This window comes from Sesamum indicum, linkage group LG8 (assembly GCF_000512975.1).
Source record: "Sesamum indicum cultivar Zhongzhi No. 13 linkage group LG8, S_indicum_v1.0, whole genome shotgun sequence".
In the NCBI taxonomy this organism is placed as follows: Eukaryota; Viridiplantae; Streptophyta; class Magnoliopsida; order Lamiales; family Pedaliaceae; genus Sesamum; species Sesamum indicum.
The window spans coordinates 20021609-20039177 of NC_026152.1; the positions used below are offsets into that span (position 1 = coordinate 20021609).

General features: G+C 36.6%; 4 protein-coding genes across 7 annotated transcripts; all 4 read right to left on the reverse strand.

The window, feature by feature from the left end:
- On the reverse strand, window positions 820-4625 carry LOC105169604 (4-hydroxy-3-methylbut-2-enyl diphosphate reductase, chloroplastic). The gene is made up of 10 exons (XM_011090033.2): window positions 4246-4625; window positions 3408-3604; window positions 2628-2807; window positions 2421-2552; window positions 2247-2321; window positions 2064-2169; window positions 1896-1990; window positions 1465-1650; window positions 1302-1388; window positions 820-1149 (listed from the first exon to the last, which is right to left on the reverse strand). The coding sequence occupies exons 1-10, from the start codon at window positions 4508-4510 to the stop codon at window positions 1084-1086; spliced, it is 1389 nt and encodes a 462-aa protein (XP_011088335.1). The 5' UTR covers window positions 4511-4625; the 3' UTR covers window positions 820-1083.
- LOC105169605 (protein DETOXIFICATION 33) lies at window positions 5527-8142 on the reverse strand. 2 transcript variants are annotated; one of them, XM_011090035.2, is made up of 7 exons: window positions 7776-8142; window positions 6930-7467; window positions 6757-6843; window positions 6595-6651; window positions 6262-6500; window positions 5991-6196; window positions 5527-5858 (listed from the first exon to the last, which is right to left on the reverse strand). In XM_011090035.2, the coding sequence occupies exons 1-7, from the start codon at window positions 7948-7950 to the stop codon at window positions 5739-5741; spliced, it is 1422 nt and encodes a 473-aa protein (XP_011088337.1). In that variant the 5' UTR covers window positions 7951-8142; the 3' UTR covers window positions 5527-5738. The 2 variants fall into 2 exon arrangements, with proteins under 2 accessions (XP_011088337.1, XP_011088336.1); XM_011090034.2 differs by having other exon boundaries at window positions 5528-5858; window positions 6930-7471.
- Window positions 10196-15119, reverse strand: LOC105169606 (cytochrome c biogenesis protein CCS1, chloroplastic). Of its 2 annotated transcripts, XM_011090036.2 has the most exons (8): window positions 13887-14603; window positions 13180-13399; window positions 12979-13090; window positions 12301-12573; window positions 11722-11987; window positions 11154-11310; window positions 10981-11064; window positions 10196-10863 (listed from the first exon to the last, which is right to left on the reverse strand). In XM_011090036.2, the coding sequence occupies exons 1-8, from the start codon at window positions 14347-14349 to the stop codon at window positions 10708-10710; spliced, it is 1731 nt and encodes a 576-aa protein (XP_011088338.1). In that variant the 5' UTR covers window positions 14350-14603; the 3' UTR covers window positions 10196-10707. The 2 variants fall into 2 exon arrangements, with proteins under 2 accessions (XP_011088338.1, XP_011088339.1); XM_011090037.2 differs by lacking the exon at window positions 12301-12573 and having other exon boundaries at window positions 13887-15119.
- Window positions 15220-17205, reverse strand: LOC105169608 (E3 ubiquitin-protein ligase RNF5-like). 2 transcript variants are annotated; one of them, XM_011090038.2, is made up of 3 exons: window positions 16931-17205; window positions 16782-16842; window positions 15220-16177 (listed from the first exon to the last, which is right to left on the reverse strand). In XM_011090038.2, exon 3 carries the CDS (start codon window positions 16151-16153, stop codon window positions 15485-15487), a length of 669 nt encoding a protein of 222 aa, XP_011088340.1. In that variant the 5' UTR covers window positions 16154-16177; window positions 16782-16842; window positions 16931-17205; the 3' UTR covers window positions 15220-15484. The 2 variants fall into 2 exon arrangements, with proteins under 2 accessions (XP_011088340.1, XP_011088341.1); XM_011090039.2 differs by having other exon boundaries at window positions 16810-16842; window positions 16931-17201.

Here is a 17569-nt window from a genome sequence, read left to right on the forward strand (position 1 = left end):
CAATAAAATATTCAAAAAATAAAAGAAAAAATTGCTTCTTATTTATTTTCCAAACACAACAAGATTCATTTTGTTTGATATTTTTGACTAAATTTGTGAGTCAAATTATTATTTAAATTCATTATATAGTTTAACAATCTTTTGCTTCTAATTATTATAAATTTTTGTATGATTTAATTTATTATTTATTTATTTCACAAAACAATATTAAATTTGAATAATTATTTAAAAAATATCTTATTTTATTTTTTACATTAAACTTGTGCCGAAACCGAACTTTCCATGAGTTAGCTTAAGTTTAAAAATGAATTTAATTAAGGCCGGTTTAAAAACTTAGGACCAACCAAGACCAGAATAAACAATAGTTAGCTAACCATGGGTTGGGCTTTTTTTATTCGGCCCGCCCACTGTGAGCATTGCGTTCAAAATAGTCCATCTGATGTTGTCTAATTGTAGTTGAGCTTCTTGTCTGCTGAAACTCTTTCAAGAAATACATTTATCTTGAGTTTTTCTATGAAATCAAGTTGCTCGAAGGCTAGAATTTGATCTATTTCGATGAGGAGACCAAGGCCCTAGTGTATGGAATTTAGCATCCGTACCTCTCTGTCAAACATAATATTTAGACACTACCCTATAAATTTTGGCACTTTACGCATTTGCAACAAAATGACCACATAATATTACGTGAAAATCCCCCAGTTCCGTTCAAACTTCAACTATTTCAGCGTATTTAGCAATGCAATGCTTCTTAAAACAAGAACGTAGACCTTTGGTGAAAGGTTATTCTTAACCAATGATCATATCACCTGTAGCGAAGCATAACCAACGAACCCCGTGCACAATTATCTTTTTTGAACTGAGAACCAACGTATACAACACCAATCCACACTTCAAGTTCATCTCGACTAACATCCATATCATGAAAGAACCAGTGGAGAACCTTCCTATTATGACATTTATAAATACAAACATGCATTCACGGTGTTGCATGGAGTAAGGCAATGAAGTTTCTTGCTAACTCCACCGAACTATGTATTGAGCTGTATGTGTGGTAATCACTGCAAACTTGAACTAAAATGCAGCTTAAGCCAATTGCAATTCTTCCTCACGCTTCAAGTCAAAAACCTTAACAAGGACGTCCTCCACAACCTGGATAAGCAAACAAATAAAAGAAGGCATAATTAGTTGCTTCATAACTTGTGAATCAATCTGTGCAGGAGAAAGATTGTTCCATCATATGTGGAGATTGAGCTGGACAATGTTGACCTAAAGCGAAAACAAGAGGAGCTAAGCAGAATTACCTTATCGGGAGTAGATGCACCAGATGTTATGCCAATTGTGACAGGACCCTCTGGTAACCAGTTCTCTTTCTCCACCAACTCACCATGCTGTATGGAATATTTAGAAAATTAGAGAATGTCCATAACATAGAGCCGATCATTAGTTAGAACAATCAGCACATACCATCAACTTGTAACTGATTTTGTTTCCAGGACCAATTCTTTTCTCACTGTCAATCCAATATGATGGAATTCCACGTTCTTCTGCAATTTCTTGTAGGTGTGAGGTGTTGCTCGAGTTCCATCCACCAACAACTAGCATGAGATCCAACTGTTGATCGACTAATTTATACATTGCATCTTGCCGTTCCTAAAGAAATGAAATGAGGACAGGTCAAATGTGAAGCAAAATGTATTAAACTGAACAAATAGACAACAGTATAGCATTTGGAAGGTGATTTCAGAGGTTGGGTGTAGGATCTCCAGGTAACATTGTCATTGCCGGTCATCAAACCAAGTGCGTAACAATAAACGCTCCGAGTTTTTGAAAGAGGGTATCAAGGGAAAAGGTCTTGGCAGGAAACGCTGAGAAATTGGTTGGAGAAGGCAACTTACTTGAGTTGCATCGCAAATAGTATTGAAACTTATGAAGTGGTTGTTAATGTTTTCGACCCCATACTTGCGCATTATGGTTCTCTCAACTAATTTTCCTGCAGAATAAAAAACATCAGTATTGCAAGTCACATAATGCAAACATGAAGATGACATCAGATGGAAATTCACCAATATCCTCTGTTTCTCCCTTTAACATAGTAGTTTGATTTGCAATTCCAACTTTGACGAGATCTTTGTCTGGATCAAACCCCTTAGATACTGCAAATTTGAATTTCTGCAAATGGATATATCGCATGAAATCCCAGCGCAAGTTAGACATCAAGGTTAAGAAGAGGAAGATACGAAACCTACCTCCAGAAACGCCTCTTTGGTAGAGCTGGATCCATCAAGTCCACCACCCAAAATGTAATCACATACATATGTTGCCTGCAATACCAAGCTATCTTCTGCGTTAGAATATCAATTCTTTACTACAAAGATAAAAAAAAAAAAAAAAAAAAGAAAGCAGAAGAAAACTAAACATACCTCTTTCATGTTTTTTACAATGATATACTTCCCTGCAAAAGAAGCAGTAGCCACAGTCTCCTCATGAGAATATTTTCCATGGATTATCGAAGTATACTCTCCCTTCTTGTGCTTTTCAACAGTATTCCAGACCTTTATCATAAAAACGTGTATTAGCTAACATAGAAGACAATAATCACTTCTTAAAGGTGTTAGGGGGAAGAGGACCTTAGACACCCATGGGCAAGTTGTATCAACGATTTGAACATTCTTTTCACTCAAAACCAACATCTCATCTACAGCAGCTCCAAAAGCAGGCAGTACAACGACATCAGCCTTCTCAACAACGTCAAATTGTTTCTTCCCGTTGTCAATAGGAATATTTTTAACCTCCATATCTTCAAGCCTCTAGCAATAGAAAGTTAAATGATCTAATCAGTTTTCCGGGTTAAAGTTCTTTTATTCCTGTGGATCAACCCATTAAATCAAAGAATAACATTCTGTACAAATCAAGCACCCAAGACCATTCTGGAAACAAAAAGCCCTCAACAACCACAGCTCAAACATATATCTAGGTTTCAGGTGATAAATGTGTGCAGACTAATATACAGAACCATGAGCATAATACCGCCCTCCCAATATAATGCAATTACAAGAATATAGTTTCAGGTGAAACCAGCCAATTGACAACCCCATCACCTAAATGGATAAAGCATGTGAAAAGCTATAGAAGACAGATTAGACCAACCAATAAAGACTTCAACAATACAAAAGTGGTAGAGGAAACAGCCAATCAGCCATACACCCAAGAAAAGAAAGGAAAAACAATTGAGACCAATCAAACTAGAAACAGATCAAACTGAAGCAAGTGAGACCAACCAAACTAGAAACAGATCAAAATGAATCAAAGAACCACACTTCGTATTCTATCCTTCATACACCCATAAATAAGTAAAGTTAATTTCTGAAATGAAAACATCTGTAACAAGGTTGCAGGAGAAAGGAGACCTTATTAACAGTGGGGTTGTGAATAATTTCATTAGTGAGCCAAATCTTCTCAGCTGGAAACTGCTTTCTAGCTTCATAAGCAATCTGGACAGCCCGCTCCACACCCCAGCAAAATCCATAAGCCTCAGCAAGCTTGACAGTAACATTTCCCCATCTGTATTCATATCCATTTTCCTTCAAAGTCTTTATAATGTCACCTGATATACTCCAGAAACAGGCAGACATGTAAACATAACAATCCATAGTCAAATATACAATCCGCACACTGTACAATGAAAATTCATAATTGCATAAAACGTAGAGGACTGAGCGCAAGCTGAACTTGGATTATAGCAGTATGGGACTACTGTCAAACTAGAAAAAGAGCAAAAAGTTGAAAAAAAATGTTACTCTCTCGAGAACAAGAATCCCCTCGTGAGGCAGCGGAAACCAAACAAATGAAGTAATTCATTCATAAAACTGAAATCAAACTCCATCTGATCCTGTTTTCCTTGGAAGACAATAAAAAGATAAAATCACAAAATTTGTTTCAAAGCCATAAGAAAAACATAAAGATCAAAAAACAAAAGCAATGGTCAACCACTTACATGATTGAGCCACAACAAGTATATTTCGATCAAATCAAATCTTAAAGAGTAAAACTTCCGAGTAAGAGACTTTTTAGACTAAGTCAAAAAGTCAAACTGAAATGAACTCCCTAGAAAAGGAAAAAATTTCACCAATGCATGGTAAAACTAGAGCAAGTGCTTTCAGTTCCAGAATTAATTTCCAACGGATACTCTTCTCCAACCAAAACAGCAAGAAAACAAGATCACGAAAAATTATCAGCGAATCATACTTGTATACTCTTCAGTCATCTGCTCAAGAGTTTCCTCCTTATGTCCAAACCCCTTGCGATTGTAATTCTTACTCCTCGTCAAGTTGTGACGAAACACCTTAGCATCAAAGTCAGAAGATTCAGCAGAGGCGGACGACAACGAAGCAGCATCTCCTGCGGCTGAACATCGGAGGGAGGGCGGTGTACGGCGCCGGGACAGTCTGGTCTCGGGCACGGAGAGGTGGGGTCGTGTGAAGACACGAGAGAAATGCATAGAGATCGCCATCCCGCAGGTTATTGAATACAGGAAATGTGGAGTGATGGTGTGGGGAGTGGGTGTGCAATTGCAATATATGTATTTGTTTGCTGCGCTCGCGACCCATGAACCGCATTTCTTTATTCTTGCTGACCAAACTCTGATTTCTCTGTTTGTTTAGAGACTTCAATGCTGGAATTTTGAGGCGTTTTGCTTTTACTTTTTTGATTTTGTGTAATAATTTCTCCATTTTTGTTGGTCGGGTCAAATTAAATAAAAATATCCAACTTAGACTAATTAAAGCAGGTACGTAGGTATAGGCGTGCCATCTGCATCTCATTCTCTTCACCCCATCAATATATGTAAATCATTTATTTTTTAATCCTAAAAACATGACTTTAATATATAGTAATAATAGTAGGAGTCAAAATTAAATAACAAATGAGGACCAAAGAAGATTATGCTGGATAACATCCAATTCAATTAAACATTTGAGTTTGATTTCAGACCTCCTAGTAAAATTAGATGTCAAAACAAACAAGATAATAGAGGAAATTAATAATCGTGGAATTGCATGACAGATTTGCCTGAAAAATTATAGGGATAAGGGGTATAGAACAGTGGCGTTAGAGAACAAATATGTAGGAAAAGGTAGATGCCGTCCGTTCTAATCTAATACTCTCTCTCTCTCTCTTTATCTATTCACAACAAATACAGATAGAATACGGAAAATGTGTTGCACGAATTGTCCAAGGAGGGACAACGGTGTCAATTTATTTTATTTTATTATTGGTCAATTTTAGTTGGCGGCTTTGTAAGAATTTTGAAAATAGGAGAAATGAAATGAGAGTTGGTTTTATGGGCCAAACAAAGCGTTGTGAATTCAGATACGGACCTGTCCGTGCTTTGCTTATTCATAGCCCAAAATAATAAGGTGAGTGGGCCGCACATCTTATTAGGGATGAAAAGTGAGGTTAACTTGACTATTATTAAACTAGCTAGGTTGTTTGTTTGTCTCTTCTTATTGTCAACGTCGCCATTTCTACTTGTCAAACTTGGTAACAATGCGAAATATTTTCAAGAATAATTCATGCATCTTACATTGTTCAATCCCTACAAAAAATGTGCTCTCTCCCACCAACAATGCTCAAACAATTTTTTATTCAAAATCTGACCTTCATCACTTTCACTTTTCCTCTATAAAAAACCATCACAAACTACAACATTTTTACCCTTTACTGCAACATATTGACAAGCTTCATTTCTCTGCTCTTCTCCCAGTTCCTCGATTCTCTGTTATAATCCCACTTTCTGTACTATCATTCTGAGGCAAAGCTGTCATAGCATGAGACCGGACCCGTTCCTCAGCCTGTAAAGCCTGCAATATTGCAACATAATTCACATACAGAATCAGTTCATAGTATCGAAAATTGTTTCTTTATGGATCAATGATGTTTTCAAGAATGAAACAATTCGGACACCAAGTTAACAACAAAGGTAATAGGCAAACCTCTTGATTCCAATCAACTCGAAGCACGTTCAGCATCAACATCAGTGTTTGGAGCAGACAACCAGCTAACATTCCCAACCAGATTCCCTTGACACCAAGATCAAATTTGTATCCGAGCAACGCCCCAAAAGGGAGGCCAAAAATATAGTAGCATATGAGGTTTACCATTGCAACACACAACTGCCACCCTGCCCCTACTGCCACCCCTGCAAAAATTCAAGCAGAAATCACTGTCTTAGTTGAGACAGATGTATAACTTAGTATGAGTTACCATGGAGTACTGGTTGAATGCTGTTGAGAAAAATAGTTGCAGCCAATAAATAGCCCAATTTGGATGTCTCCTTTATGACTTCAAGATTATCAGAAAACAATCTGGGGAAAAAGCTCCTAGTTGCAAGAATTCCTATTGTGAATATAACTCCGAACAATGTTGATGTAACAATAGCTACTAGTACAGAGAACTCTGCAGCTTTAGGATGATTGGCTCCAAGTTCATTGGAGACACGAACACTGCAGATTCCATCCAAGAGTTTTTATAAGCAATAAGGTATTTTCCAAGAATTCCTATAAATTTTCATATTATGAGAATGTCCTGATATCTGACCTGATTGCAGCATTGAAACCAAGCGTGATCATCAGCGTCCACAGTTCCAAATTCATACTGTCATAATCCATCAAAGTAAGCATATGAACCAAAGGCCAAGGCAATCCATAAATGAATCAACAAAAAAATACTTGCAAAATGAACTAGAGACAGAAAACTAACCAAATGGATATAGCATCTACAGCTATTTCTGGATGTTTTAACCAGCCAACCATAAGGATCACAATAGTGTAATACCATAGCTCCAAGCTGCAAGCACAGATAACTTTACATGACTAGAGAATCAATTATATGTTAAAACACTTGTTTTCTGAGTAGCATAGCCAAGCACGTACCACAGCATGAGAGCCGATGAAAGTGACAACTTCACAAAGCTAGCAAGGGACTTAAACGCCAACAATGAAAATCCAGTCCATGATTCGGGAAAGCAACCGGAGACTACATAAGCAAGCTGAGCTAAAACGACAATCCACCACGATACGTTCTCTGCTATAGCAGCACCAAGCAGGCCTTTCTCAAGTTTTATCACAACTATCCAGTTCAAAAGAACATGAAATCCCAAAACCACTATGGAAATTGTGGTCATAACCCATATTCTGCTCTGTGCTTGTAGAAACTTTTGTACTGGGAAGTTCAGCGCATAAGCAAACAACTGAGGAATAACCCAGAGAGCATACTTCGCAGCAAGCTCTGAGATCTTTTTGTCCTGTCGAAGGAGGGTTAATATCGGAGACGTGAAAATGTAAAGAGGTAACAGCAACAAGGCTGTGACAGTGGTTATAATGAATGATCTTTGCAGATAGACTCCAAGCATCTCATCTTGTCCAGCACCAACTGCCTGCCCACATAGTGTTTCAAGCGCACTTCCCATTCCTAGCTAATACAAGAAACACTAAAGATGTTAAGCCTAACCAGACAGAAAAGAAAATTTCCAACTTGTGACAAAGTGTAACAAGAGGTCGTCCAGACACTCACAGAAGAATCCATTCATAATTTTCAAATGAACTAAAACTGCAAAATTCAGATCTTTTTCCCAATTCTGTCAAATAAAACAAGCAACATTCTTGTTTTATTAACCAGCAATCACAAACATCAAACTTGGCAAATTTGGAAATAAATAAAAGCATTCATATACCAAATTCTGAAGCACAAGAACACACGGTATTTCACACACTACTCACCATTATCCCAAAGACAAATCCCTCGAGAACGTTCTGCACAACGGAAACAGCAGCAAGCTCGACCTCTCCAAGATGTCCCACAAACGCAATGGTGACAAACCCAATAGAGAACTGCGCCACGGCGGTGAGAATCGCCGGCGCTGCGATCTCCCACATCTTCTTCGACTCGTCCCATGTTTTGGCTCCGATGCTTTTCCCATTATCATGGCCGTGTTGCGTTTCAATCTCGAAAGCCCCCGGCTCCATCTTGTTCAGCAACTGCTGACTCTCTTTGCTTTGTTGTTTCATGGTATATATATGTCGTGAGACTGAGTACTGTGTCGTCACGCCTCCAAACAAGTCTTTAAGGACCCCACTGGCCCTTGAAAAACTTTTCTGGGGTAGGAGTAGGACAATCCCTCTCTCTATATATATACACAACAAATCATTAGGTGTTGTTTGGTTGGCGATAGTCAATATTTAATAACTGTATTGTCCAGATGGCAAAGACTCAACCATCTCCACTTTCAATTTCTTTTTTCCTTTTTTTTTTTTTTCCTTGTGGTGCGACGGTCACGTCATAACTCAACAAATCTGTAATATAATATTAATTATTGATATAAAAAAATTTAAAAATTAATACTTTAATAGTAATTTGATTAAATTTAATTATAATTAGTATATAATTATCATAGTTGTCGATGAATAACTGTTAGATATAAATATTTGATATTAATGATTGTAATCGATTTAATAAAAAAGAAAAAATAAATACATGAAGTATATTTCTTTTCCTGCGCTCAATTACACAAACGCACACACATATATATATATAAGGATTAATTACACCTAAAACCGAGCGTATTTTAAAATTCCTTTAGAGGAAAGTGAGTATGTTTAGTTTTAAATTTTTTTTGAAAAAAAATATAATTTCATATTTTTAAAAGAGGTATGTATAATTAATTCTATATAAAAGAATTATATGTTTGTATTTTGAATTAGATTTTGATTTTACATTTTTATAATCATAGAGAAAATTGAAAAATAATAAAAGAATAATAGGGATGGTAATGGTGTTGGATGTGTGGAAAGAGGCAAAGGAGCACGTCGTCACATTTTTATAATTTTTTTTCAAGATTTAGGTGAAATTATGAAATCAATTATTTGACTTTCTCTACATTTGGAAAATTGAAATTCCTCTTTTTTTATTTTTTTGCTTATTTTCTAATTAATATCCCTAGTTGGTGAAGTTTGTATACACAAAAAAATTGATTGTGTGCATGCACTGGACAAGAAGTTGGTAACCGGAATTTTATATACCTCTATCTTCAACTAACTAATGTTATTTATTAATGATATCTTAATTTAATAATTAAAATTAAGTTTTTATATAAAAATTATGAATTTGAATTTTACTGTAAATATTTATCTCACCGTGCATGAGTTTACTATAATATATAACTTTACTATTCAAATTGATGTATTAATTAACTGCAATTGATCCTTAAACAATTTATTAAATATAACAAATCAAATTTGAATGTTTTGTGACACCACAAGTCATTTAATAATAAAACGAAATTCAAATACAATACCTCAAAATGCACAATGGGCCGAGCTGGCCCAAGATCTCATTGAATAAATAAAAAAAATGAGTTGGATTAGCTCATCCAAATCTTGAGCCGGACCCAAGTATTGAAACCTAGAATTAGCCTAACCTAGTGACCCAAAACCACCTGGTCCTGAGTTGAACCTGCTTGGTTATTTTTTCTATAATAATAATACACGATATAATTTTCCTTAATTAATTATTCTAGTAGTTTTTTTTATATTTTTGAAACTCTAAAAATTATTATCATTATTGTTCTATTTCTAAATTTTTAATGTTTTAATCATTAATACTTTTCGTTTATTTTTTTCAAAATTTATTATAAATCCTTTTTGAATTTATTACAATCTAATTTCATTATATAATCTTAACTATTATTTTTTTCTAGTAATGATTTTTCGTGTGATTTGATTTATTATTTATTTTATTTCATACTACTACCATAAATTTAAGTAATTGTTCAAAAAAAAATCTCTATTTCATAAGAAAATAAAAATAAAATAGGCATATTTGGACCTGATCTGGACCTCAACAAGCAAGTTCACAAGCTAGGCCTAAATTTATAAATAGACCCAATTAGGGCCCATTTAAAGATCGAAAACCACTCCAAAATTGGTCATAAACAATAGTGGACTAACCGAATTTTTTCAAGTTAGTTCATAACAATTTGAATTGGCTTGATCTACTGTGCACCTTAAACAATACAACACTTCAATAAGAAATTCAAACAAGGCTTTGAATAACAACTTATTTGATTCATTTACATCTCAAATTACATAATAACATTGAAATTGATATTAAATAATTCCGACCAAAACATAATATTATGGGCTTACTCATTTAATATACACCATCATCCTCACACAAAAGCACACACATATACATATGTACAGACACAAGACACGAGCAACACAAGAGGAATCTTGAAGTGATAATGCCAGTGGCACAACCATGCTCGATGTTTCCTAATGATAACTTCAGCAGAATGGTACCGCTTAACTGTCCTAATTACATCAAGATGACGTGAAAGAATTGGATTCAAGACTTATTTTCTTGGTCGAATTAGTTGTCTGAAACAGACAGGTATAATACAAAAATGTACATGTACTAGAAACCAGTATACAGTATAAGATATGCTGCCAAAAACATGTCTATGTGACTTCACTAATCAGATTTTAGAAATTCTCTTAAGATTGTTTTAAGAGAGAACATGTTTGCAAGTGGCAAACATCTCACCTGATCGATTAAATCTCATTTTTTCTCCATTTAGTATGGATTGTGTTGGTGGCAGAGAAGGAATGCAAGCTCCAACGCTAGAGTTCTCCCTTGTACAGCGACTTAAAACTAGCTACTGCTACTGTCTAGTTGCATTGAAGCAGATGAATCGACTATCTCTGGAACTTGATCAAGTAGGAAGTTCATGTCATCTGGAAATTCACCCTTTGCCCGATTTGTTTTACCTCCAACAACCACTGATGTTCCGTCTTGTAAAGCCCAGATCTTTGGTTGATTGAGAATGTATCCAGAAATCAAAGGATTAGTACATTTATGTGATGATGAAACTGATATTCTATAACAGGAGTTTCCTATTTAGTGAGAACATCAAAAAATAATTACCTGTGTATGAGACAAAAAACTGATGCAAGTGGTGAGCATCAGAGCACCAAAACCAGCGTAAACAATGGGCACTCCTGGATCAGTCTGTGTACAAATTTAACACCGTTAAAATGAAAAGAAAGCAAAGTTAGTCACAGAAAAATGATACAGTTTTGAAGGTATTCTTTCACCACCTTTATATCAAGTCCAGTACTGCCAATCGCGTCTAACACAACAATTCTCATGCCGTCAATGTCTATTGGAAGTTTCGAGTTTGGCCGTCTGACTCCTGCAAATTTCCCTTCTTGGTCATAGAGGACAACTGATTGCATATCACGAGCTAGCATTGATCTGATAACAGAAAAAGGACAAAAATGTTGTTAAAACATACTATAACGACAACGTGAACTGCAGAACATTTGATTTTCTAAGATCAACCAAGTTTCCCGTTGAGAGGAACGATTTTGTTTCTAGCTTCCATGGGGAGACGAACAATAGTAAATTATATGCATGAAAATTGAAATATAGATTATCTACTATTTGGTTTTGGATATTGCTGGAAGAAGCCCTTTTAGATGAAGAAGCTAATAGTTCAGAGATTATATGCTACTTTGTAAAATAAGATAATTATATTTGAACACCAAGTAAATCTCCTAAGTTCTTACTTTCTTCATTTTTCTTTTTCTGGCGAAACGGCAGTGTTGGAGTTATGGACCTAGACATGGTTCTTTAGAGATGATTTGAAGAGTAAAAGGCACATACATTCCCTTAAGATTAGTAGAATCAGCATCTCCTACAGGCAGGAAGGTTCCATAAAGCTTCTTGTCCCCATTGATCTTAAGTGGTGCCATCGCCAAATTAAAGGGTCCTTCATCGTCCTTCATTATTTGCAGTGCAGACAAACTCCAATCTGTCTGGTATATGGTGATCCCACCATACCTTAATGGATCATTCACACTTATCGTCTTCCTCATAATCTCCTTGCCGTTAAGGTCAAAGAGTGAAAGATCACTGTGAAATTGCGAAACCTGCCAACAGATTAAGAGTAAGGGATAAGTAAGACTATCACCGTTACATGGTTAGACATATTAACCAAAAAAAGTAAATAAATAAAGGCACTCTTATTTCGAAAAGTTATATTGCACCCTCAACATTCATGTTCTATATCACAGATTCCTCTCTAAACACTGGATGCCTGGGAGGCACTAAGAGGGGTTTTCTATAATCTACCCAAACCTCAACAGGTATCCAAAAAAGTAAATAAGATGGCAAACATTCAGTGACAACAGCAGTGAAAACCTAATTCATTGTGAATTCTTTCGTCAAACCACAGCTGCATACCTCTCCACTGTTATAGTAGTCCATGTAGAATCTATTGACATGAACCTCAGTGTTGAAAGATTCTGAAGGAGTGGATAAGAATCCACTTGGTCCCAATACATCCCCGATAACAAAGTTCAAACCTTGTGGAACTGTCACAGAGCCTCTAAAGCTCCCAGCCGCACTAAGAGTTCCACCAACCATTACAAGCAGCAATGCTAAGTGTACTCCAATGGGCGCAAACCTACCTGCCAGCCCCTTGAAGGCATACAGTGATGGTCCTTTCAAGAATACCTAAAATTCAAATGTTTCAGGTACTCATCGTCAAAGAACCAACCACGAAAACCACAAGCAATATGAAGAACAGCAACGTGAAGATTATATATACAGCTTCCAGGATCACGGACAATTATATCCAACATGACATCAATAATTGTATGTTGTATCAGAGCATAATTCTTGATTCACATTCGCAAACAACGATCTACATGTTTTCAAGAGACTCTTAAAAGTAATATTTGAAGATACCAACTGCACAAGATATACACCAATGTGTTCTATGTAAAAAGCAAAACAAAGAAAACCAGAAAAAGAAGTGCATGGTTACTGCTGCCCAGTCTAAATGGCAAGTCATTGTTAGGCGATATAGCAAAGAGAACAAAAGAATAGAAATACAAAGGTAAGAATAAAGCAGTATACTTCATATCCAGCACCCATTAGAATGACACCCAAATCTTGAATTGATGCTCTGGGCAAGGTATCTGAATATTCCTGCTTACGAATTGCCTCAGCTGAATGTAAGAAGGACCACCTGAAAACAAGTATTTATGTTCTGAACTGACAGTGTATCAAAGGGTACCAAGAGGCAACAAAACACCAATTATTAGACACAAAACAAACCTTCTAGCTACCTTCACTATGGGGATCTGTGTTGTGTATGTACAAGCCATAAGTGATGCACCTAGGAGAGACAATGTTCCCAGGAATAGTGGAGATGAGAACATATGGTCAAAGCCAAGGGTAAGAATCCACCTCCATGTGAAGAATCCCATAATAGGATTGTCTTCGGGGTACTTCTGAAAATAGAAATCCGGTGCCTCCCCTTGATCAATGAAGGTTCCTGCAAAAATGAACAAAATTTGGTACAATTCAGTAGCTCATTATTCAGCATACTCCAACATCAACCCGTAAATATCTTTGTTTATGAGAAACATAAATATTCCAAAAATGCCACATCGAGAACATCTCTTTCATGTAGCAGAAAAGAAGAACTACAGAACTATTTCATGTCAAGAATCCAGCAGAACAAAGGAAACCAACATAGCCAGATTAAAATGACACAAGAAACCGTGTCCAACAAATTTCGCGCACATTTTCAGATCATTCAACGACATAATACTTGCTACCTAAACTGCTTTACAACCTAGAAAATTCCATTCTTGGAACAAACAATAAATGGGGAGCACTAAGACAATTTCATGACAGCCCCTAAGTTATAATATAACCTCCCTCCATCCCTCGTTGATTATCTTATTGTTCAATCAAAAATTAAGCCAAGAGAAACTTCAAAACCAATTAAACTCCTCTAAAACTGCCAGGTACAGTACCTAAAGCCATCAAAGCAGCAACCGCAAACATCTCAGCAAGTGCCAGAGGCAAATTAGAAAGCAGAGCCAGCACTCTTTTAGGCAAACCCTTCAACTTCCAAGATCCCACTTTCTTACTCCCCGGCGGCAGCGGCGGCGGAACCGAGTCTCCACCACTTTCCCCGGAAACCGCCGGCGCGCCGCCAGGCTCAGGTGCCTCAATCTTGGTCGTAGTGGGCGCTTGCAAGCTCTTCTTTTTTCCCTTCACATTACTCTTATCTTGAGACGTTTGAAGCTTAGAAAACACCATCTTCCTTTTACTACTAAAAGAAAGAGCGAGTACGAAGCTGCCGCCATTCTTGCTACAGCATAAACTGCGGACAAAACAATCCTTGGGAAAGGAAAACTGGGTTCTGCAACTCAAGGCATTTCTGATATTGTGCGTATTGATCTTTGATATTGTTGAGGAATTGAGAGTCTTCATTGCGACAGAAATATCTCAAGAAATTTTGTAGTGTTGTTCTTCCAAGTGAGAGAAGAGGTGTAGTAACGACCGCGTTGGTTAGTTTATCCACAATACAAAAGCAGGATTGCTTAGTGGCCTTTTGGCCTCTCGTATATATTGAGACAGAAAGAGGGAAGATAGGAAATTATTTCTTTTGTTTGCAAAATATCTGAATTTATTAGGCGGTTCTCCATTCATTGAAGATCTTTCTTGCCTCTCATCTTATAAATACGAAACGCATGAAGAGATCAGAATAATCTAATATTCCTTGGTAATTTGAGACTCAGGTGACTTGTCTTTATATGGATTGGTGCCCGCGATTTGATTTATTCTTTTCTTTCTTTCTAGCTCAACAGTACACCTGATTGCAGGAAGAATGAACTCTTACAAACTGAAGTACGCATGCTGTTGTACGAAATTGGGACAAAGATTGCCAAGATATTGGAAATTTTCTAACTACAGAAACTCACAGCACATCATCTACCAGCTCCATAAAAATGAATGCAATTAAAAGGCAGGAGGGACGGAGGAGTGTAGACGGCCAATAGGTCAAGTGGCATAAATATAATTATCCCAAAAGGATATTGATCTCATCAACAGCTCCAGCCATATAACTTAAATCAATTCCCAAAGGATATTGATCTCATCAACAGCTATCAGCCATATAACTTGAATCAATTGGTAAGATCTGTAACGTTCACACACAAGTTTAGGATACCAGCACCTTCTAGTCCTGCGAGGTAATGCATTGGTTCATAAGCTCAAAGCAACAGAAGCATCATCAAGAGGGTAACTAGACCATACGAAACATTTACGAGTTCGGATCCAAAATATAAGACACTATATACGTAGTGGAAGTAACAACTCGAAATACATTAAGTTACACTAGTACATTGTCTTTGGGCAAGATAATTACAAACCAACCTACAGATACATGAAAATCTGCATTCGATTTATTCAGTAAGAAAATTGATGAGGGTATTGGTGCCCCAGGAATCTAGTCCTTGATCACCAAAAATTTATCTAGCATATATAGTCGTGACACACAAGTGGAAGCCTACTGAACTAAAATATACAGTTTGCATTACTTAGAAATCCTACCCCATTATCAACTTCATGAAAGGATTAGATGCAAGAGTATAAGAAGACCAAGAAGTACGAATATAATCTTCCAGACAATTGGTTTCCATTCTATTGGAGCTGAATGATAGTGATGAAAACCGTGAACATAACCTCCATGAAAGGAACTAGGGAACAAGTATGGGACTCCAGAAGTTGCTCCATATACAGTAGCATCATGAAATCCATGAACCTGAAGGTTAAAAATGGCTGGTAGGGCACCAAATAGAGTAGACAGGGTGAGGTGACCGAACCTTGCAGCCGCCATTGGCATGAACCCTGTCATAGGATCAAACTCATTTGGTCGATTAAAATTCATTTCCACGCGTGGAGCAGTTTGGGGTCTCTGCCCCACTGGTCTATTTGGAATGGTGACACCTGGCATTGGGCGCGATCTTGGGTCACTATTTGTTTTACCTCTCCCATATATAGGAATTAACTTCTCCTCCTGTACGATAGCCTTACAAACAGGGCACTCATGAGAATGAGAATGGAGTTGAAGCCATTGGTAAAGGCAAGGCCAACAGTAAAGGTGACCGCAGAGGGTCACAATCGGTTCTTGTGCTAATTCAAGACAGATGTTGCATTCAAAGTTTCCTGTATCACACACTACATCTTCTGATGAGTAAGAGGCATCCATTGATTCACCAATTCCGCAATCCATATGTACAAACCGGGACTCTCAAATCTGTCCATTCATAACACAAAGAACCAAAATAATTTAGTTTTTACAGTTAAGAAGTTTTACTAAGAAATAAACTCTAAACAGCATAAACAATCAGTCTAGCAACCATAGTTATAGAAGAAACATCAATAATGAAAGAAAACAAGTATGGTTCCTACAAAATAAAGAAAACGGGAAATACAAATATGTCAACCCAAAGCTTAAAAGCAGGGTGCAAAAGTACAAGTGAAGCTCGTAATTTTAGAATGCAATATAACAAAAGACCACAATAAGATATTAAATTAGAACACTATCATGAAGAATGCAAATCTTTTTTATTGTTCAAGCAAAATAAGATTCTTTAACATCATGTACACAACGAACACCAACCAGATTGCAAAGAATGACCTGACTCCGAATCAGTCTCAGACTTTCAAACATTTAAAAAAAACACCATCATCTAATCTCAAAGCACCCAACAATCAAGCCACTTCAACAATTAAACACCTATAAAATATACATATCCATAATAATAAACCTAAAAACTCAAGGAAAATCCAACCATTGAAACCCTAAAAGAATCACACACCGAAAATAAAAAAAAATAATAACAACAACGACGACGAACCTTTCTCCCGGCAAAAGTTGATACTTACCAGAGAAGACAGTGAAGAGAGCTGCCGACAGATCTAAATTCCAAAAGAATTGAAGCAGGATTAGACAAAAATTATACAAATGTACGCACAAATCAAAGGAGTGATAATCGAAAAATCTAACCTCCTGGTGTGGCAAAAGGAATAGGTAGGTGGGATTGGAAAGAAATGACGTACATCTGGTGGGGTGTGGGCTTATTATTATGAGCAACGAAAAATGGTAGTAATAGGGAGAAATATTGGTATTTTACAGGGACCGAAATATAAATACAGGAAAAATTTGGATAAAATCGGAAAAGCCCAATTAGCAGTTGGTCGGTGGTGGCTGCCACTTGGGTTCTCCTTCTCTCAACACTCGGCCTCGGTAATGGGTGAAATTATTGAATGAAACGGGTGTAAAACACCCAATTCATCCGATCCAACACACTGTGCGGTTGAGAAGAGTAACATATGATATGGATATGAAAACAAAAATTATATACAAAGATTAAGAGATGTGGGGTCCGCCTGTGGGCCTTACTTCTCGACAACAAACAGTATACATGAAGTCAATATAACAGCACCTTTTCAATTCAATACTACTCTTCAAAATACCATATAAAACTGGATCTCTCTCTCACGATGATATTTCATGAGATTTCATTTGAAGAATCTAAACAATGAATTAAATTATTTAACCCACACACACACACATGTAATATTTGAGCATATTATATTGCTATAGAAAATGTATAATCCTGCCATAAGATCTACAAAATTCATT

Excerpts from the sequence above, each read along its gene's own strand:
- LOC105169604 (XM_011090033.2), bottom strand. The coding sequence starts at position 4,510 with ATGGCGATCTCTATGCATTTCTCTCGTGTCTTCACACGACCCCACCTC. Across the intron at positions 2,553-2,627 it reads CTTGCCCATGGGTGTCTAAG|GTCTGGAATACTGTTGAAAA; the intron begins GTCCTCTTCCCC and ends TTTATGATAAAG. Across the intron at positions 1,150-1,301 it reads GTGCATCTACTCCCGATAAG|GTTGTGGAGGACGTCCTTGT; the intron begins GTAATTCTGCTT and ends TTGCTTATCCAG.
- LOC105169605 (XM_011090034.2), bottom strand. The coding sequence starts at position 8,063 with ATGAAACAACAAAGCAAAGAGAGTCAGCAGTTGCTGAACAAGATGGAG. Across the intron at positions 6,652-6,756 it reads GTAGATGCTATATCCATTTG|TATGAATTTGGAACTGTGGA; the intron begins GTTAGTTTTCTG and ends GGATTATGACAG. Across the intron at positions 6,501-6,594 it reads GGTTTCAATGCTGCAATCAG|TGTTCGTGTCTCCAATGAAC; the intron begins GTCAGATATCAG and ends TGGAATCTGCAG.
- LOC105169606 (XM_011090036.2), bottom strand. The coding sequence starts at position 14,349 with ATGAAGACTCTCAATTCCTCAACAATATCAAAGATCAATACGCACAAT. Across the intron at positions 11,311-11,721 it reads TCTACTAATCTTAAGGGAAT|ATCAATGCTAGCTCGTGATA; the intron begins GTATGTGCCTTT and ends TTCTGTTATCAG. Across the intron at positions 11,065-11,153 it reads GTACTGGACTTGATATAAAG|ACTGATCCAGGAGTGCCCAT; the intron begins GTGGTGAAAGAA and ends ATTTGTACACAG.
- LOC105169608 (XM_011090038.2), bottom strand. The coding sequence starts at position 16,153 with ATGGATTGCGGAATTGGTGAATCAATGGATGCCTCTTACTCATCAGAA.